The following is a 21,973-nucleotide window of genomic DNA, read 5'->3' on the forward strand; positions in this document are numbered from 1 at the left end:
TGAAACCTCATCAGAAATGGTTGCAAGTCTTACAGTGGGGCAAAAAAGTATTTAGTCAGCCACCGATTGTGCAAGTTCCCCCACTTAAAATGATGACAGAGGTCAGTAATTTGCACCAGAGGTACACTTCAACTGTGAGAGACAGAATGTGAAAAAAAATCCATGAATCCACATGGTAGGATTTGTAAAGAATTTATTGGTAAATCAGGGTGGAAAATAAGTATTTGGTCAATAACAAAAATACAACTCAATACTTTGTAACATAACCTTTGTTGGCAATAACAGAGGTCAAACGTTTACTATAGGTCTTTACCAGGTTTGCACACACAGTAGCTGGTATTTTGGCCCATTCCTCCATGCAGATCTTCTCGAGAGCAGGGATGTTTTGGGGCTGTCGCCGAGCAACACGGACTTTCAACTCCCGCCACAGATTTTCTATGGGGTTGAGGTCTGGAGACTGGCTAGGCCACTCCAGGACTTTCAAATGCTTCTTACGGAGCCACTCCTTTGTTGCCCGGGCGGTGTGTTTTGGATCATTGTCATGTTGGAAGACCCAGCCTCGTTTCATCTTCAAAGTTCTCACTGATGGAAGGAGGTTTTGGCTCAAAATCTCACGATACATGGCCCCATTCATTCTGTCCTTAACACGGATCAGTCGTCCTGTCCCCTTGGCAGAAAAACAGCCCCATAGCATGATGTTTCCACCCCCATGCTTCACAGTAGGTATGGTGTTCTTGGGATGCAACTCAGTATTCTTCTTCCTCCAAACACGACGAGTTGAGTTTATACCAAAAAGTTCTACTTTGGTTTCATCTGACCACATGACATTCTCCCAATCCTCTGCTGTATCATCCATGTGCTCTCTGGCAAACTTCAGACGGGCCTGGACATGCACCGGCTTCAGCAGCGGAACACGTCTGGCACTGCGGGATTTGATTCCCTGCCGTTGTAGTGTGTTACTGATGGTGACCTTTGTTACTTTGGTCCCAGCTCTCTGCAGGTCATTCACCAGGTCCCCCCGTGTGGTTCTGGGATCTTTGCTCACCGTTCTCATGATCATTTTGACCCCACGGGATGAGATCTTGCGTGGAGCCCCAGATGGAGGGAGATTATCAGTGGTCTTGTATGTCTTCCATTTTCTGATGATTGCTCCCACAGTTGATTTTTTCACACCAAGCTGCTTGCCTATTGTAGATTCACTCTTCCCAGTCTGGTGCAGGTCTACAATACTTTTCCTGGTGTCCTTCGAAAGCTCTTTGGTCTTGGCCATGGCGGAGTTTGGAGTCTGACTGTTTGAGGCTGTGGACAGGTGTCTTTTATACAGATGATGAGTTCAAACAGGTGCCATTCATACAGGTAACGAGTGGGGGACAGAAAAGCTTCTTACAGAAGACGTTACAGGTCTGTGAGAGCCAGAGATTTTCCTTGTTTGAGGTGACCAAATACTTATTTTCCACCGTGATTTACGAATAAATTCTTTACAAATCCTACCATGTGGATTCATGGATTTTTTTTTCCACATTCTGTCTCTCACAGTTGAAGTGTACCTCTGGTGCAAATTACTGACCTCTGTCATCATTTTAAGTGGGGGAACTTGCACAATCGGTGGCTGACTAAATACTTTTTTGCCCCACTGTATATAGCGTCTTTCTGTGTGTGTGCTTGCAAATATGTCTCACTGTCCATGTAAAATGTAAAGAAGTGACGGTTTTCCAAAGAGTTTTGCACAGTACTGTACTCGTTTATGTTTGCATTTTCATAACATTTCTACTCTGCCTCTCACTCATTCGGTTTTTATTGGATTAGCTGAGCTTAACTTTCAGTGGATCCTCTAATTACTGAAGAAATGCCCCCGATGTACCTGTTACTCAATGTTGGAATTTCTGTGATGGTGGCAGGAATGTTTTCCTCTTCTTTCTAACATTTTATAGATTTGGCGGTTGCTTTATGGATTTATTACCCAGGTCGATTTATATTAGAAAAAACGACTTTCTTGCAGAAAACAAAATCTTTTCTTCCATCGTATTGGTCTTACACTTCCTGAAATGGCATGGGGGAGAGGGAAATAAAACATTTTTGTAACCAGCAAATCTGGGAATCTCCCAGCAGGACATGTCAGGATGTAATCGGTTCTTAGTAAATCCCGGTGGCTGGAACGATTTCAGCTCTGGAAATCTAAAACGACAACAAAGGAGGAGAAAAAAACAGATCTCCTGTGTTGCATACACACAAACCACGATCCATCATCAGCTGTCTCCTGTGTGCCTGTGATCATTTTCAGTGTTTGGGATTAGGAGGCGGGCTGGGTGTATGTGCTTGTGTTACTGTTGGATGGTGGTGTTGGTATGGGAGAGCCAGTGCAGACTTGAAAATGATTGCTTTTAGTGTGGCACTTTCCCTCATTATTCCCTTCCTCTGTCATTCCAGTCGGGGCCTGCTTTGCTGCAGCTCGCTGCACAAATATTTATCTTTGTTTATATTCTGCACGGCCACACAAACTCGAAAGTGCTGAGCGTGTGGTGTTTCACGTCTTCATTTAAACCGCTGTGTTTATTGAATGCAATTTTTCAACTTGACTGTGGATTAAAATAGGTAGTTGGGCAAGAGTTGCCCAACACTTATGTTTTCAGGTCCTTCCCTTTTTTTTTTTTTTTTTTTTTTTTTTTTTTTTTTTTTTTCCCTTTTTCACCCCCTCTCGTGGTTACCAATAGATTTATATCAGGAGACACTTTGTGTGTTTACATTGGTGCACAATGAGCGTTTCCTCCCGTCCACTTGTTGGTGGGGCTGTAGTCTTAGCTAAACCTCAAGGAGAGCAACTCCCCTGTAAGAAGGTAAACAAGTGGTTCAGTATTTGTGTCGCCAGTGACGGTGGCTCAGTTCACTGTTCCATTAAGGAGTCACCTCAAGAAAACAAGATGTACTCTCTCTCACTACTTGCAGTATTAAAGCCACACATGGTAATTTATTGGCTGTTTGTGTTTCATACATATATCTTCCTCCAAAATCTGCCACTTCCAAATCCAGCGGAAATATGTCCTCACTATATTTGATAAAAACATAAATTCCCCTAAAAATCTGAAATTAAGGACAAGTAATAGTCAGGTAATTACAAATAACACTTTCCAAAGTGTACCTGAATGAATTTCCACCTTGGACTTTGTTTCTTTTGGTCTTTTATTTTGAAATTCACTTAAAAATTAGGCCTCCGGATGATTTCCTTGCATTTAAGAAGGTTAACACGGCAAGGACCCAGGTCTGTCTTTCTTACTAGACTCCAGCACAGCTCCCAGGTAGATCCAGTCTTGGGGAGGCAGGGGTTGTTAGGTAATAATTTTTAAAAAGTTGGTGTTGTCATTTATGCGCATGGATTTGATGAGGTGTTACTTATATTGTATTTAATATGGACTCTAGAAGCTATCACTACAGCTGTATAACATCTTGTATGTCCATGTATCAGTGAAGGAAGTAATTTTTCTAGAAATAATCAGACACTCGATGACCTTAGTTAAAAAAAATAAATAAATAAAATAAAATATCGGTCATGTCTCATGCATGTATTAATCCAGTCGATCCAGACCTGGTCCTCATGTTCCTCTGTCTGCTTTAGCAGCCTCTCTGGGGTCAGCGATGATGACAGTGTGTTGCTGCATGCGTGAACTTAAATGACCCCTCTTTGTTTTGGCCTGTGTGTGAGGAGGCGTGGCCGGCTCAGTGTTGTTGTTGTGCAACAGACAGTGATCGGTTTTGTGACAGCTCGTGGACTGCACGCCTCCTGGATCAGGTTGTGTTTCTGAACCTGACCTGACCGCGCAGAGTGGGACCTCCCTGCTCGTTCACTGATGGACCAGCGCTTGGCTGGGTGCCTCGTCTCGGTCGTTTCCACGCGTGCGTTCTTATTGAAACGCAGTCTGTAAGCTTCTTCACGCTATAACTGAGAGCAGTGCCTCAGGCAGCAGCTTAAGCCTTGAGTTGTTTTGCAGAAGTAATTTTATCCATCAAACACAAGTTTACTTCCCCCCCCTCGGGACTTTGCTTGGTCTCTTCACACTTCAGCGTAAACCTCACGTGTCAGTTTGGTTGATGTGTTGCTTCCTTTGTTAAAAATGTCTTGAAATGCTGATTGTGAGATAAATGTTGCTTTCCTTTTGTTAAAATACTGTGTAGGAAGCACATTTAGTGATGATGATGATGATGATTATTACTTTTTTTGAAAGGGATGTTTTTCTTTCATATGCATCTACAAGCCAGTACTGTGAGGAGATTTGCCACATTTGTTTTGCTGTATACTACAAGAAACGCATTTTAGTCCAGTCTCCTTGTATTTCCACTTTCTGATGTGGTTTGAAGGCTGATTTACTTTTCATTAAAGTAGCCAGAGACGGGCTACTGCTGGTGGGAAGCTGAAGTAACCATGAAATCCTCAAGGCCTTTGGAGTTGACCCCATGTCTGGAGGCAAAGTCAGTGTGTGTGTGTGTGTGTGTGTGTGTGTGTGTGTGTGTGTGTGTGTGTGTGTGTGTGTGTGTGTGTGTGTGTGTGTGTGTGTGTGTGTGTGGTTACAGCCAGCCACACTCCACCCTCTGCAGCAGTGTGTGATCTGTTCAGCACAGATTTTCTAGTCGCCGCTACAAGGTGAAATCACACAAAACACACCACAAAACATAGCATTACATGAAATGAACATCAGCTTAAATGTTAGTGAAGCTTCTTTGATATTCAGGAAAAATTGTGTTTGCATATCATAAAATGTAATCTGCATTTTACACTTTACCAAAAACATTTGTTTGTTTCATTTATGTTTATAGTCCAAAATCCTTAAGGTTCACTTGTTTGTGGTGAAACCGATTTGTTAAATAGGTGGTAGTAATAGTAGCAGTGACTGCATTTTTCAGTGTATTATATTCTTCGTGCCAACATAAACAAAATGATTTTTTTTTTTTTTTTGGTTAATTTTCCCTCTTATCCACTTTGCCTCAAAGTCAGTTAGCAGCTCTAGCTAACATTAGAAATGGATTCATTAATATTAAAAAATATTAATCGCAAATGCCAAAACAACTGCCGTGTTTTGGCATTGAGACTCCTTACAGCAGTTCGCGGGCTGAGGGTACCTTGCGCTTGGATTAAACCCTGGCTGCAGCTTGCTGCATTAACCGTAAGAAGCCTGGCAGTACCGCAGCACTGCAGAAACGACCATCTGTCAGGTTAAACTACAGGTCTGGTCTCTCTGAGGCTGCAACAAATGTGTAGTTTTTCTCATAGTACGGTTTACATATGCTCTTTTCAAACCAGTCTTTCCTTCCAGTGCGTTGTCCATCTGCATCTCTGGCACGTCCTTCCCTCCCTCGCTGTGCATCAGTCTGCCTCATCGGGCTGCTGGCTAATGACAGACGCTGCTGCACGTTGGCTCTACTGAGCGAGACGGCAAAAAATGCCAGTGACCTTTCCTCTGCTGACAGCAGCACTTTACAAGGCTCTGTGTGTTTGAAGGCGAGCGTTAGGGTGTGGCTGGGCACATGCATGTGAGCAGAAGTCTTTTTTTGTGTGTGTATGTGTGTAATTGGTTCATATCATGGATAATCTCTCTATGTAGGCATGGACATTCCAGTGGCGAGTCCTTGGAGATGACCATCAAAGTGCTTGGAATGAAAAACACCACGCATACGCTGTTAGCCTTACAGAGTTCAGCTTTTCAGATGGCCAAAAAAACCAAACTGCACACGTAAGAAAGGTTTGCACTTGAGCTCCATGCTGAGTCAGGCTGACTCTGTGATGATGAGTGAGAGGTTGTTTGTTTGGGAGCTTAAACTGTCAGGACAAAATTTGACAGGTCGAACAGGGCTGCAGTTCCAACCACTGCTGTCTCAGCAGTTGGTGCATGTTTGCAATGTAACCTGCCTGTGCGAGTCAGTGTGTGTCTGTGTGTGGCTGCCCGTTAATCACAGGATTACACAGCAGTGTCAAAAAAAAAAAAAGATATCGTCTAAGTGTGTGAAGGCAGAGAAACCTAGACAAGTGTGATGTGAATCCACAGCCATGCAGGCTGCTTTCCAAGAGAAATTGGTGCTAATGTGTGCACAAAGAGGCTTTTTAAGTATAAAGTAACCTTTAATCAGCTTCAAGGCTCCATCTTCCAGCCCACATGAGTCTGCATCAGCCTCTAAGTGCAGCAGATGTATAAAGAGAAGTGGAGATTAGTCCTGCACTTCTACCCTCTACACTTGTGCTGCTCAGCCTTCCTTTTTATTCTGCAACAGGAAGTAAGCGACTGTTCACAAGTGCAGTTGTGTCCGTGTGCGAGTCTTACATGTGTGCACCCATGCATGCGTGCAGCGCTTGCAGTCTGGAGTCCTCGAGCGACCTTTTTAAGAAGAGACACAGCAGCCAGTCGATGAGAGTCGGCCTCAGAGTGTGTGTGAGTGTGTGTGTGTGGCATTACTCACTGCACTCTAGTCTGTACTCTAATAGGCTTTGTGGTTTTTCTATCATCAGTCAGATCCAGAGCTCAGCTAAGATCCAGGCCAGTGTCACTCTGACTTTAGTTCACGACTGCAGACTTTGAGCCTCTCTCACGCTCTCTCACGCTCTCTCACGCTCTCTCACTCCTTCGCTTCACATTTATTATGTCACAAATGAAGATAAAAGGTTACCGGTTTAGCTTTTATTGTTAGCTAAAAGGATATTTGATGTATAGCCAAGCTTTAAGGTCACTGTTTTAGACTGTGCATGTAAATAAGACTCCACGAGACACTGAATTGCATCCTGCTAACCCTAACAAACAGACTGAGCGGGTTTAAAGGGGGTTTAGAGACCGCTTTAGAAACATTTAACACTGATTCAGTCTGTTTGGCATGTATATGTAAATTATACTTCCCAAAACCACATCATAGTGCTGTCAGTGTTAATCTCGTTAAAATGATGTTAACGCCATAACTGCATTAACGCAGCAAATCTCTGTTAACGAGTTACCGCGGATGGCCCCGTGCGTGGGGCTGGCCGGTGTTAGCACGGTTAGCTCGTTAACGCGTTGATGCTGTCCAATGCTTTCCAGAAAGTAAAAATGCTGTTGAATTTCTACCACTGAAAGGTGTTCATGTGTGATCACTTTAACCTTTCTTGGTGTTGTCAGCTATTGAAGGCTCGACTGATGTGATTTGACCGATAGAAAAGAGCAGATTTAAAGTTGGCGGCTAAAAACCTGAGCAAAAGAATGAAGCATGTATGTCTGCATGTGCCATGTAAACGCTTGTACCCTTATACTTAAATTTGTCTGGTTTTCTGACCCGTGTTGTCCAGAGTTATGTCAAAAAAGTTGTAAAAAGATATCAAATGAAGTCTTCTATTCTGTATTAAGACTTTTTATTAATATAGTGTTTCACAGGACAGGAGCGAGTGGATATTCTAGCAAATCCACCCCAAGTTCAGACGGACGTCTCAAATTCTGCAAGCTTCAGGTCACATGTTAAAATTCATGATGGTGCAGTTTTTAAAAAGATAAAGTATGGCCTGTTTGGAAGGATTTCTAGAAGGAAGCCTCTTTTCTCCATGGCAGCATTGTTTCAGTTTTCAAAGATGCATTTGAACAAAGCCGAAGACTTCTAGAGCAATGTGCTTTAGACAGACCAAAGTGGAGATGTTTGGCCGTAATGCACAGCTCCATGTTTGGCATGTTTGCTGTAAACCAAATGTCAGCATGGTAGTGGAGGGATGATGATTTGGGCTTGTACAGCCACAGGACCTGGGGACCTTGCAGTCACTGAGTCGACCATGAATCCCTCTGAATACCAAAATGTTCTAGAGTCAAGTATGAGGTCAGCTGTCTGACACGTGGCAGAAACTGGGTCATGCACCAGCACAATGACCTGCAGACATGGCAGGAAATCTACAACAGAATGACTGAAAAAGAATTAAAGGGTTGTAACGGACCAAAGTCCAGACCTCAACCTGACTGAAATACTGTGGAAATTTTTTTTGAGAGCTGCACATGGTAAATGGCCTGTATTTGTATAGCGCTTTACTAGTCCCTAGGGACCCCAAAGCGCTTTACACATCCAGTCATCCACACATTCACACACTGGTGATGGCAGCTACATTGCAGCCACAGCACCCTGTGGCGCACTGACAGAGGCACATGAATGAATGCCTGCAAACCTTAGCGAATTGAAGAGTGGCCCAAAATTCCTCCACTATAATAAAGGTGGTTCTACAAGCTGCCCAATGTCCTTTTCTCACATTTACGTACTTATTTTTCAGTAACTGGTAAATTTGTAAATGTACCGATACCCTGTTACAATTGTTTGTGGTGAGATGTTACAACAACACTGTTGCGCGTCATAGCAAGGCTCAGCATTTACTGGAGCAGTGCAGCATGTTGTGTTTTTTTTGGTGTTGGCTCCTTTATGCAAGAGTACGCTCTCACAGAGCTGCTAGACATACTTTTAGACATTTTGGACAGGACCCAAAGTAAACCAGTTGAATACACGTAGCACTACTAGAGGACAAATGAGTTATTTTAATTCCAGCTTAATTGGCTGTAACAATAATGCTTTGGACCAGTTAAATACTCTAACATCATCGAGCTATATTTGTTTGCACGCCAAAGTATTTGTGATTGCTTTAATGGTAAAACAATTAACTTTTATAGACTTGTTAAATTACAAAAAATCTCTAAAGGCAGCAGATGAAGCGTGAGGGGTCAGAATGCATAAAATGATAGAAAACGAAGTCAGAATTTAGCAGCAGTCCTCTCTAATTGATTCACAATGCCAACATTTTCCTTTCACACTTACTCGTACATGTAAAACACTTAAAGTGCTGGCCTTTCTCACCACGCACACGCACAGCAAACCTTCCCAGAGTGTTTTGCTTTCATCTGCTGCTCGTACACATTTCTGTGGAAGTCAAACTACTTGCCAAGCAAATATGCACAAACATGCACCCGCCAGGAAGCATGTCGCATCGCCATAGTTACCATACCAGACGGCCTCATTGTCATGGCAGCAGGTTTGGTCAGACGAGCAGCCAAGAGGAGTGTGGAAGAAACTCGACCGACCCTCTAAATGCTTCGTGGCCGGTTTCCAGATATCATTCAGTCAGCACTTAGATTTTTATTGCTTCAGAGGGTGTTGATGGTGTGACTGATGCATGTGTGATAGATCCGTCATCACCAGCGCTGCGCCGCACGCCTACTCTCCTCAGCCATACATCTGTTAACTGTGAGGCGTCTTAAATATTTCTTTCATCCAAATGTGGAGCAGTCATGGATTCTTCCAGGCGTGTGAGGCAGATTTTAAGTGTTTTTGCTTGTGATGACAAATTGTCTTTTCGGCTTTTCAGCTCTCGTTGCTTCAGTTGATCTAAATAAAGCGCTTGTGCTCCTTTCCCTTTCATCATCCAGGTGCAACACCGTGTGTCTGGTCAGGTGATGGCTCTGAAGATGAACATCCTGGCCAGTAACAGGGCCAACATGCTCAGGGAGGTCCAGCTCATGAATCGACTATCGCACCCTAACATACTCAGGTAACTGAAATGTTGGCTTTCCATCTCACTGTTAACATGAACTCAGTTTTTACCTTTTCATTTAAAAACATTTCTTTCCAGTGTTTAATTTTCATTGTGATGGCATGTCTCATCGTACACTGTTTAGAATAATCGGCCTTCAAACACTGGTGATAGATGTGGTTTGTGTGGTCCACAAGAAGAGCCCGCAGACTAGATTTTCAGTGGGTTCATTGTCAGTGATTGCACTGCTGTGTCTGTATCGTTCAGTTCTGTCCGGTGTTGAACTGTTTTGGTTTTGTTTGTTTTGGGGTTTTTTTTTTGCACAATTGCACTTTGTGTAGTCCTGCGTTTGTTTGTCATGTGTAGCACCACATGGAGGAACGTTGTCTCGGTTCACCGTGTACTGTACCACTGCACATGCTTGAAATGACAATAAGGCCACTTGACTTGAAAATAACTTTTTAATGACCTTTTAATAAGAGTCTTTGGCACTTTTTGCCGTAGCCTGAAGTGTACATGGATGTAAAAGCGGGTGGGCTATAAAAGGTCCATAGACCACATTGGTGCGCCACACCTGATTTAAAAACATTTAAAACAAACAAAACAAACGGCAAAACAACTTGGTGCAATTAGCTGCACAGCAGACCATGTTATTGAACGATTGCAATAAAATGCTCCAGAAGCCACAAACTGTCTCGAGTTCCAGCTCAGTGATTCAGATTAGCAGATGCGACACTTGCCCGGCAGCTTCCTCTGTCGGGACATGCCTCTCAAAGCAGCCGTGCTTTGATAAAACCATTTTTTAAACTGTTGACACTGTTTAAATGGTTGTGTAATATACCCTGTGATAGAACCTGTCCCGGGTGTGTCCACCATACTAAAAAAAAATCCTTGAAATGTTTAAAAAGTTTAGACTTGACATTAATATATGTTCCTGTACTTTACCCACAGGTTTATAGGAGTGTGTGTCCATGAGGGGCAGCTCCATGCTCTCACAGAGGTAAGTCTCATTAATGTGCTACAGCACAGATGGCGATCTGGTTTTGATCTCCTCATTTTGCCCTTTGTAGTGGTAACAGGCGGCTGTGTGCATCTGCATGAAAGCAATGATGTGACCAGAAACTGATATTTATCTGCCTTTGTCCTCACTATAAACATTGTAGCAAACAAGATTCCCTTGAAGCAAGAAAAAAAGTCAAACTCATCAAATGGAGGGAAAATATCTGCAGCCTCAGTCTGTGGTTTTTAATTCAGTCTGTATGAGAAAGCCAGCCTAAATTAATGTTATACATTGGTTTTTGAGCTCACTTTACACTGAACGTGACATTTATTGTGCATTTTATATCTTTTACATTATTTATCTAAATGCTTTGAGGCATTTATGAAAAGTTTTGGCTCTTTTGATTTTGAAATCAAATTTAAATTGCACTCTGATCTCACCGTCTGTGTTTTAAATCTGGCCGTAAAGAGATGGTTTCTTCAGATCCTGTACTTCAAACTAGTATGGGTCGAGTTATTGGTCCCGGGGGGAGGAGAAAGAGAATCAGGCCTGCTGTAAGGCATCGGCTGGCTTTTTAATTTGCTAAATATACCCGTCTAATATCATCTTTGTTTACTGTTGTGTAAACTTTACATGTTGCAGTCAGTTATTTTTGAGAGGTTGTCTGACGTAGGCGTAGTGTCAACCTCATTAATTTAGTCAGTTAATTTGAAAATTGATCTTAAAAGACTCATAAATATTATTATTCAATTAACTGAGCCCTGCCCTCCAGTTTAAGTGTTTAGGCAAGTTGGATGAATGTGATTCTCAGGATTTTTCTTCTGAAATTGGTGATTTCATTTTCATTTCTCCACATAAACCCAGAACAGGCGGTACAAGCATCTGTAACTGCGGTACACTTAATCCTGGCCAGACTGAGGTCACACGGTTCATAACAGGTCACCTGTTTCTTAGATGTTGCCATAGTAACTGAGCAGCTGGTCAGTAAAAAGCATAAAGGTCAGGAGAGAAGAGGCGTACCTGCTCTAACGTCAGGTAGTGTCTTTAGTGGGTCGTGTTGGTCAGAGGTTTTATAACTTTTTGTTTTTCTTAATTTTTTCTTTTATTTAAATGATTGATTGACCAAGAGGTTTTATCATCATTCACATTTTTAGAAATGGGGAAATTCTTGTCACCTTGTGGTTAAATTGTTTATCATGCAACCTCAGTGGCTTCCCGTACAAATGAGAGCTTCTGTTGCATATCAATTTACAGAATATCCTGGGGGGGTTTTTTGAGTTTGTTTTTTTTTTTTTTCCCCCCCAAAATTTGGCTGTCAGCTCAACTTCTCATAAATGAAAGTGACATTTTCAACCATTGAAATAACAATGCATACAAACAGATTTCCAGTCTTCACCCAGCAGATGACTTGATGAATATGAAAAGTCGTGGCCTAAATAAACTACTTTAATCTTCAGTGAGGTTTGCCTGGCACAGTTCAACGCAGGAAGATTAAGTGCTTGAAAACTTGAGATTTAATTCTGATCTGCTCTTAACTATAACAAAATGCACTAAAAAAGGATCCGTAGTTGTTGTTGCAGAAGACTTGATGTTTGAGTGCGTATGACAACATTTTAGTTCAGTTACATTGTATTAATATAGCACAACAGCAATGCTGGAGACTGTTTGGCCACATGAACACCTGCACCCTCACATACTTTGGACATGCAGTAAAATTCAAGTATTTTAGGACCATCTGTGTCAACCTCTAGAGAAGAAGGATGCTAGGCTATGAAATCGCTGTAGATGCCATGGCACTGTATCTTGAAGTAAACTGAGATGATGTTTAAACAAACATGAAGAAAAGGAAAGCGGATGCTGCCTTCTTGTAACGTGGATGGTTGTGGACACATGACAGTGTGCTCTAAGAATGCAGCGATGTTTGCAGTATCCAGACTGCTGTTGTCCTTGTTAAATAAAGTTGTTTTTGAAAATAAAATCATTTGACTGAAAGCAATGTCAGGTTAAAGATTAAAACTTACAGTAAGAAGAAACCCAGATGATAAGCATTAGCAAGCATTTGGTGTCTGTGTGGAGGAAGAGCTTCGTTTTTCCTTTTTCTTTTTTTAAATAGGAAAACACCTCTGGAAGCATTTTCCTTTAACAACACTGGAAGCAGCTTTTATCTCAACATTTTTAAGCAGAATGAGATGCATGCATAATCAGTGTAATTAATATAACTAATTGTGTTTTTGTTTGGTCTCCTGATAATTCAGTACATCAATGGTGGCAACCTCGAGCAGCTGTTGGACAGCGACGTGTACCTGTCGTGGAGTGTGCGACTCAGCCTTGCTCTGGATATCGCCCGGGGACTGAAGTACCTGCACAGCAAGGGCATCTTCCACAGAGACCTGACCTCCAAGGTGATTACACACACGGTGCTCATGTACTGCTCGCACACATCACTGAGAATCAACACTCACTGAACCCACTCGCTCAGAAGGTTGTGACGCACATAGGCGTATGAATGCGCCACAATAGCACGAGGGCTACAGGTGAGCGCGCACACACGCACAGGGAGGCGCAGGAGTGTAAATACTTCGTGATTGGTAAACAGAAGGAAGGTGAAAAAGATCTGAGTACAGATTTAAAGGCGCTGCAGGTGCGTTACAAATCGTAAAATTACATCTGATGCTATCACAGAGGTCCAGTGTTGCACCTGGATCTGTGCCAAACAGCAGCCAAAACATCTGTGGGAGTCTTGGCAGGCGACCTTTACACACTTAGAGCCCCTACTCTCGTCTGTTTTTTCTCAAATTTTATTTTTATAGGTTGTTTTTGAGTATGCTACAGGAGCCTGTGTGTTTTATTGTATTTAAAATGCACATTAATAAACATTGTGTAAAAATGTACCAGATTTGGTGATTGCAGGCTTATCATCTGTGCTCCCGGCAGGTCGTAGACTTTTGTAAACTACTGCCAGTAACGTCATTATGCAACAGCTGATAATCCGCTGCATTCAACACTAGTGAGTGGGCATCACGTGTCGTGCGTCCAGAGTATTTCTAGGAGTGTAAAGGAAATAATTTGGGGGGGACGCTGCGATCTGATGCTCTGAATGTCTGAATTTTCTTAAAGTTTTCTTCTTCTTGCAAAAAACTAACCAAAAACATCTTTGCAGGCATGCAGAAAGCACCGCTCTCACATATTGTGGATGCACAGTTTGCTGCAGCAATAAAGTGATTCATGTGACCTTTGCCCCTCTGTTCAGAACTGCCTGGTGCGCTGGGAAGGTAGCGTGTGCTCGGCCGTGGTGGGAGACTTTGGCCTGGCAGAGAAAATACCAGATTACAGGTCAGTCCGTCGACACCTATCAGCTGTGTGATTAGATAAGTCGTGCTCAATAAATTCCACTCCTGCACTCGTCTCCGCTCTGTTTATATTCCATGCCATATCTTTCTCCGTGCACTCTCGAAATATTTCCCTCAACTTCTGCTTTTCTCCTGGAGACGTTCGGATGAGACACAGTCACACACAGAGACTGTTGCTCACTCCCGATCAGTCAGGTTTTTCCAAAGTACACAGGCACACGCTGCCTCCGCTCTGTTTCATAGGTCCAGGGGAAGGCAGACGGGACGGCACTTGGCTCGCAGTGATGTTTTCAGTGGGGTTTTTTTTTTTTTTTTGTTTTTTTTTGTGAGCTTTTATGACACACCACTAACTCACAGCTCTGTTGCTGGTGTCGCGTTATGACTCTTCCCCTTCGTTTTTGCAGCTGCATTTCTAGTGACATTTATGTGGTTTCTACAATTCATCACTGGCCTGTACAGGCTATAAATGACCAGCAATCCTCAGATGTGTCTTTATTTTAATTTCTGCAGCTATTTTTCCACTGACATCATGTCTGTTAAGTGGCGGATGATCAGATTCTTGGCATAAAAGGGCCCCGCTCTAAAGATTGAGGGGAAAAGACGTTAAAATGTTTACAGAAGAAAAAGTGGTTCAACAAAGTGTTAGTAGAGGGGACAAAACACAAATTCTTAGGTTCTCTTTTAAATTGTAGACTTGTTATGCAAACTGTTTTGTTTTTTTTTGTTTTTGTTTTTTTTTTAAATCTGACAGTGATCACATGTAAGTATATTCTCTCTGAATCTGTAAAATGACCAGCATGAGGGTTGTTGCAAGATAGTTGGAAAATAGAGAAATTATTCAAGAAGCAGTGCAGCATCTTAATATTTTCTCTTGCAATGAAAGAAGTGGTGTGATGGAGACGGTCCTGATGTCTGTGCCTGAAGTAAGGAGGTCTTGAAAACTTTGAAATGAAATTGTCCCACGGTTCATTAATTAAAATGCAGTTTTTACATAAATGGAAATGAATTTCCACTAGTTGTTACTTGGCTCTAGCTTCACTCACTTTTATTTGAAGAAAAACGGGCAGTCATGTAAAAGCCATTTGTCTGGAAATGGTTGCTTTGGAGGAAACTTGGGAATGTCACTGTGTGGGCAAAAGTACTGGGCCACACATCTTTGACTTCAGGTGCTTTGAGTACCGCTGCCACAGATGTATTGCATCAAGAACACAGACATGCAGTCTGCTTTTAGACATTTGTGAAAGGATGGATCATTCTGAAGAGCTCGATCAGTTGAGTGTGGTGCTGTAACAGGATGCCACCTTTGCAGCAAGCCAGTTTGTGAAATGTCCTTCCTTGTAGATATTCCACCATCAACTGTAAGTGGTGCTGTTAAAAAGTCGCTTCTAGGGCACCAGACTGGGATTTGGACTTGGGGACTTGGACTTGGGGACTTAGAACTTTTTATTGTCATTGTGCAGTTTCTTGCACAGCGAAATTGGGTAGCTGGACCACAAAGGTGCAAAAGAAAGAAGAGACCAATATACAACAAGGGGGGGATAAATAAAATAAAAAGCAATGTATATGTATACATATATGTGAGTCAGACTATATACACGGTGTATGTATAAGAAACACTGAAACAGACTGGGACCAGAATATTGCACATGAGCCAAAAATATTGCACAGAACATGGAAAGACTGAGATATTGCACATAGATGATCAACAGCAGTGTCAGGGTGGATGTGTTTGGGAAGTCTTTACACACTCTTAGTTTGCATTAAGAGTTCTGACAGCCCACGGGAAGAAGCTGTTCTTTAGTCTGTTGGTTTTGCACTTGATGGATCTGAGCGTTTTTCCAGAGGGCAGGATGTTGAAGAGGTGGGGGTTAGGATGGAGGTGGTCCTTTATAATTGCCCTGGCTCTGGAGAGACATCTTGAGCTGGCAATTAAGTCCAGGGAGGGGAGTGGAAAGCCGATCACCTTCTCTGCAGTTCTGATGACCCTCTGTAGTCTCTTCTTGTCAGCTGTTGTGCAACCAGTGTACCACACAGGGATGGCGTGCACCAGCACACTCTCGAAGGACACTAGTTCAGTCTGCGGCCTGTTACATCTCAAAACCCTCAAGAAATGGAGGCGCTGCTGGGCTTTCTTTACTAGGGCTGATGTGTTTGTGGACCAAGATAGGTCCTCAGATATTTGGGTGCCGAGGAACGTAAAGGAGGAACCTCTCCACATAGTCACCTTTTATGGATAGGGGAGGGGGATCGGTTCTTGTTTTGCAGAAGTCCATGACCACTTCCTTTGTTTTCTTGGCGTTTAGGGTGAGGTTATTGTAGTTACACCATTCTGACAGTCGCTGGACCTCATCCCTGTAGGCGGTGTCATCATCGTTGGTGATGAGCCCCATCAGAGTGGTGTCGTCTGCAAATTTGATGATGTTGCAGGGGTGCGGTCACTGGTGTAGATGGTGTATAAGAGTGGACTCAGCACAGATCCCTGTGGTGAGCCAGTGCTGTGAGACAGGGTGGATGATCTCTGGTTGCCAACCTTGACTGATTGTGAACAGTCTGTGAGGAAGTTTTTGATCCATGCACATGTGGAGGGGGGGGAGTCCAAGTTTACCAGCTTCTCTATAAGAATGTCTGGGATGATGGTATTGAAGGCCGAGCTGAAATCAAACTTGCCCTGGCATCAACATCAGCACAGAAACTGTGCTTCAGGAACTGTATTGCATGGGTTTCAAGGGCCAAGCAGCTCCTGTATGTTTAATGAGTAGGTTGACCACATGGAATACATAGTTTTCGACCTGGAACAGGGCCTTGGGGAGGTGTTTAAGAATGCCTTAACCCAGGCCTTGCTAGACTCCACCAGTTCCTATGTGTCCATCATCCTTTGAGCTTCCCACCTGCAGGAGGCGCTGTAGGGGATCTGTTGCTTTGTGGATTGGAAGGGGGTTGCAGGTGTAGGCAACCCCCTTCCAGTCTGATATCTGGCAGCTTAAAGCAAACAAACAAAACATAATCCTGTGGTTGCATGTGGTGTTCTTTCATGTGTCTAAATGAAAGCCCTTTCAATGTAAGCAAGCCTTTGTCCATTATAGTGTTGGGCTTTCCTTTTAGGAAGAATTGCATGAGGAGCTGCTCTTGTATTGGTGGCCTGAGGGTGCATGCAGCATGGCTTATGGGCAGGTGTTAAAATGCACGCTATGTTGTAATGAGTTCTCTCTTGCTGTGCATGAATTTTGGTGGCTGCTGATGATTAACGCTGTTAGATAAGAAAAGCAGTGACACCACGAGTGCAGCAGGTTGCTGCGTGTTGTTGAAACAAATAGCTGAACTAAATTTATCTGCACAACTATCTGATAAAGAGTGAGTCACTGCAGAGAACTAACAGGTTAATGTAGTATCCACGAGTATAACACATACTTGCTACAAATGACAGCACTTTACTTTCTGCATCAGAGTTTAGAAAGAGGAAATGCGGTACTTGACATCCATCAGTGTTATGAATTTTTTCACTTTTGGAAAATGCCAAAAAAGGAGTTTTAAGGAGACTAAATGTGTCAGACTAAAGAATTTGTTGTCTTTATGTACAGCATTTTTTTGCAGAAAGGTTTTGGCCATTGGTTGAACAATAAGAGTCTGACTACTGTTTTAAAAGGGCTGTCGAGGCTGACCTCAAAGCAGTGCCATAGTCAGTGTGTCTCTGCCCACACATGCAGACAAACTTGACAAACACTCTTGTCTCTTTAGTCCTCATCCTCCTCTGTCTCCAGCTATTAAGTTAAAAACACGACTCCTGTGTGTGTGTGTGTGTGTGTGTGTGTCCAGCAACTTCACAAGTGTGCGTCACTGTCAGGAGGGGTGACTTCGCTTGTCTCTCTTTCTGCAAAACCTGGCAAAATGTGTCAGATGAGCTGAAAAATAAGGCTGACATTTTTACAGATGCGAGTCTTCCATGTAACTGTCACTGTGGACTTACATACATGCATACTTCCACCTATCCAACATGACAGCTCTGTTTGTTTTAGACTTTGTTTCAATAGCAGCTGGTCAATTGTGGTTTGTTTTTTGTTTTTTTCCAAGGCTGTTTGCTCTTGATTCTATTCAAACACTGTTGCATCCTGCAGCAGGCCGCTAGCAGAAAATGGATGATGTTGGTGGGTGTGTTTTTTGAGTGTGTTTTTGACTGAAACTGCTGTGCTTGTGGCATGGGGAGGGGGAAAAAAAAGGAAAGGAAAGATGATGACAGGGGTTTAGCGCTCCAAATAAGGTCAAACTATTCCAGTCCTCCTCCTTTTGCTCTCCCGGCTTTGCTGGATCTCTGCTGTCCCTCATAACAAGTCATATCAGCAGAAGGGCGAGAGTAATCTGATCTGTTTATGCTGATGACTTTTCTGTTGTGGTGTTTTCCCTGTGCTGCCTTCTGCGGTCGCTCAGTTTGTCTCATTTCTTCCGGTCCACTTCTCCAAATGGTGTTTACACTAGGAGCTGTGACCGTCTCGACTCATCCTTTCTCCCTTCTGTATGGTTTTTTTTTTTTTTTTTTTTTTTTTTTTTTGCTGTATCATAGCCCTCAGTAGCAGATGGAAATAGCACAGAGGAAGTATCTGCCAGCTGTGTGTGTGTGTGTGTGTGTGTGTGTGTGTGTGTGTAGGCATGTGTGCAAGCACGTTGTCCTTGCACATTCTTGTCTTCCTTCCTTTTTAATTCGGTCAAAAATTGCACAACAATATCTCCAGATAACTGAAAAACACTGTGGTTTCTTAGATACTGAGGAAGTGCACATAAACACACGTACGCTTGCACAGAGTAACGGCTCACCCCGCACGACCTCTTGATTCGCTTCTGTGTCACTGAATTGGCCTGTGAAGCCTGCTCTTGTTGCACCTTTTATCAATCTGTCATCTTCTTTGGTCTCCTGCACGTCACAGGCTTCTATATAGAAAGTCATCATGTATTGTTTTGCATGCGTCACTACTGGGTTTTTGAAAATGAACATCTGTGTCCTAAAGGCCCTGAAGGTGGCACCATGACAGCTTAAATATGTGAACTGGAACTAGATAAATACTCAAAAGCATTGACTACAAAAAACAGCTGCATTAGTGTTCATGCCAAGCAGCCGATTGTTGCCTCTCCCCATTTTAAGCTGAAGAAAAGCCCTCCTAGGTCGATTTGATTTACAAAATGCTGCAAATTTAGACAAAGATCTTTTACTTCTGTTGAGGAAAAACATTAAACTCTGACATCACATAAAAATAACTAAATAGACTCTCAAAGGGGAAAAAACAAGCCAAAGCATTACATCGGTTTGCTGTTCTGGTAATTGTTTTTTCTGAAGTGGTGAAATGGCCCAAAACGACTCACGATTACGAAACCTCAGGAGCTGCCTTTGAGTTTGTTTTATCTGACCAGTTAAAAATCAGATTAAATTCAAATGTCGATTGTTTGCGTTTTTATATTAAAGCGTTGGAGGGTATTTGCATCATGAAGAAATCACTTTTAACAAAGTCGAGCATAGAGTCCACGCACATTATCTTAACAAAGCTTAAAAGCAAATTTAACCTGATTCCATTAAACTTGTGCATTTAGAGGTTTTGCTTCTTTCCTGTTTTCCTGCAGTGAGGAAGAAGGCCAGGAGCCTCTGGCTGTGGTTGGCTCCCCCTACTGGATGGCTCCGGAGGTGCTCAGAGGAGAGGTGTATAATGAGAAGGTACTGACAGCTCACTTTCTTCACTTCACTTCAGCTGCATGTTGTTTCAGAAGTCCAAGGTCCACAGTGGGCGTGATGAGAGCTGCTCAAATAAACAGAGGAAACAGGCAGTGATGTACAGCAATCAATATTTAATAAAGTGGTTATGTGGTTATGTAATTGGTGCACTCGTTGGCCTGGGTTATGACTGTTTTCTGTGTAGTGTAGTGGGAATCCTGATTGGCTGTAAAATGAGCGTTCACTGTGTTTTGGACTCATTAGAAGCTCCAGTTTGGTATAAACTACATGCAGAATATGGTGCGTATGTACAAAAATGATAAATTGGCTATAAACTACATACTGTTGAAAGCTGAGAGAAATTACAGCAGGCTTGTTTTGTCAAGCAAGCTTAAACAATGAAAAAGTGACAGACTTTTATCTTGCTGTTTATCCGATCTGAATTTAAAGTACACAGATAATATTAGAAGCCATACGTAGTCTGCATGCGTGTCTTTCCACTTATTTGGTCTTATCTTCACCTGCTGTGTTATCTCTGGCTGATAGACTGTTCGTCCTCTCTCTGCAGGTGGACGTGTTTGCATACGGTATCATCTTGTGTGAGATCATTGCGAGGATACAGGCTGATCCCGACATCCTGCCACGCACTGAGGTACTGATGACGATGTTTTCATCGCCTATCCTGTTTCCTGACACGCTCGTCATCTCACTCACGCCTCAGTCACAATCTGGCCTCTTTATTAAGGAAGTGTGGGGAACGTTTCTAACAAAGCCATTATTGATTTAATGTTTGTCTCCGCTCGAGGACAGACCCTCAAGCCTGTCGCCATCTGAAGTGCTCCTCCAGAGCGCGATGGTTGTGCAAGCAGCACTGTTAAAATGGCTCCTAAGATTGAGCAACAGGCGAGAGAGATAATTAAAAATATTTGAAATGATAGCTGCTGTAGATCATTTTAAAATCCTCTGAATGTCATTGCGGGCAAACAGAAAGCTGACTGACTTATTGCTTGTAAATCGAACGCTTAAAGGGCTCAAAAGAAGTGACGTGCGGAGCTGCGCTACCTGTTGTTTAACTCTCGCCTCAGGGACAAAGTCACCAAACCTCTCATTTTATACCTATTTATTTGTTGTTCTTTATTTTCTTTTTTTTAAACTGATTTTAAGTTGTTGTCAAACTGGAACATCAGTAAAACTATTCAGAACAGTCAGTGTAGATGGTAAAAACCAAAAGAAAGGAGTATGTGAAAAACATTTAAAGATTTTTGCCTCTTCTTTTTTTTTTCTTCTTCTGTTTTTGCTTTGATTTTGTAGTTTTACACCAGCCTTTATTAACAGCATGATAACATAGCATTTAGCCTTAATATTAAATCATAGTACTGTGTGATGCAGACAGGGGGTTCCCATTTGGTCCACTGGATGGTTTTGTGGAAGATCAAACTACTCCAGATTTTGGGAAATCTTTAAGGAAGTGAGATAAAGGGTCTCGTTTACTCAGACTACTCAGCTTCTCCAAAAAGCTGTTGGCTCTGGCCAATATTCCAGTTCATTAAATGGGCTTTCTGGTGGAACCTGCTTGAGATCAGAGTGGGCTGCATGTGGCCTATGAGCTAAAATGAGTTTTGACATGCCACAGACTGTATTAATCTACTTTAAGACCTTTTGAAGCTATTACAAGAGCACTGCTCCTCCTTGTGGCCATTTAGCAGTACAGCAATTGAAGATTCTGGTTGCAGTCGCTTGTCTCTGTGATAGAAAGAAGATGGAGTAAGGAGACTCTGTTTAAACAAAGTGCTCACATGTACTGAAACAGAACTTATTCGGTTTTGTGTTCTTTCAGGATTTTGGTCTGGATGTGGAGGCCTTTCGACATATGGTGGCAGACTGCCCATCTCACTTCCTGAATTTGGCTATCGCCTGCTGTAATGTAAGAAATACATTTTGTCTCATGTCATATGTGCTGTTAGCTCACTGCTGCTCGCTTTGTCATCTTGACTTGTGCATGATGTAACCTCAAGTGCAGTGCACTGACCAAAGGTTTGAGCTTCAGTACGAGAGATCAAATTGTTTTGCTGTTTGAAGGAAGAGTGTCCATTTTCATTTAGTTACAGTTGCCAAGAGCTTGTACACTTGATCCTGTCATCTTTAGATCTAACAGTAGTTATTGACTCTTGTAACTTGAGCTTAAATGCCAAAAATCCAGAGGAAATGTTTCAGATGCCTCCACATTTTAGTTTTTTTTTTATATTTATAATTGCTGCCTGTTTTATGACCCGTTTTAACTTTCCATCCTTTTCCTCTAATTTGACAGATGAACGCAAAGCTCCGTCCATCTTTCTCCCAAATCGTAGCAGAGCTGGAGAAGAAACAAGCTGAGAGAAAACAGAAGGTCGAACCAGCTGTCAAAGGTGAGCCATTCTGTAGAGGCTTCACTG

At 42.5% G+C, this 21,973-nt stretch overlaps 1 protein-coding gene across 1 annotated transcript in view; it reads left to right on the top strand.

The window, feature by feature from the left end:
* tesk1b (testis associated actin remodelling kinase 1b) overlaps positions 1-21,973 on the top strand; it is a 32,394-nt gene that overhangs the window by 8,447 nt on the left and 1,974 nt on the right. The window contains exons 3-10 of the mRNA XM_026162284.1: positions 9,396-9,517; positions 10,451-10,499; positions 12,755-12,901; positions 13,750-13,832; positions 19,454-19,544; positions 20,110-20,193; positions 21,379-21,465; positions 21,850-21,946. Of these exons, the coding sequence (XP_026018069.1) occupies positions 9,396-9,517; positions 10,451-10,499; positions 12,755-12,901; positions 13,750-13,832; positions 19,454-19,544; positions 20,110-20,193; positions 21,379-21,465; positions 21,850-21,946 (760 nt within the window). The remainder of the gene's footprint in view (positions 1-9,395; positions 9,518-10,450; positions 10,500-12,754; positions 12,902-13,749; positions 13,833-19,453; positions 19,545-20,109; positions 20,194-21,378; positions 21,466-21,849; positions 21,947-21,973) is intronic.

This window comes from Astatotilapia calliptera, chromosome 3 (genome assembly GCF_900246225.1).
Source record: "Astatotilapia calliptera chromosome 3, fAstCal1.2, whole genome shotgun sequence".
NCBI lineage: Eukaryota > Metazoa > Chordata > Actinopteri > Cichliformes > Cichlidae > Astatotilapia > Astatotilapia calliptera.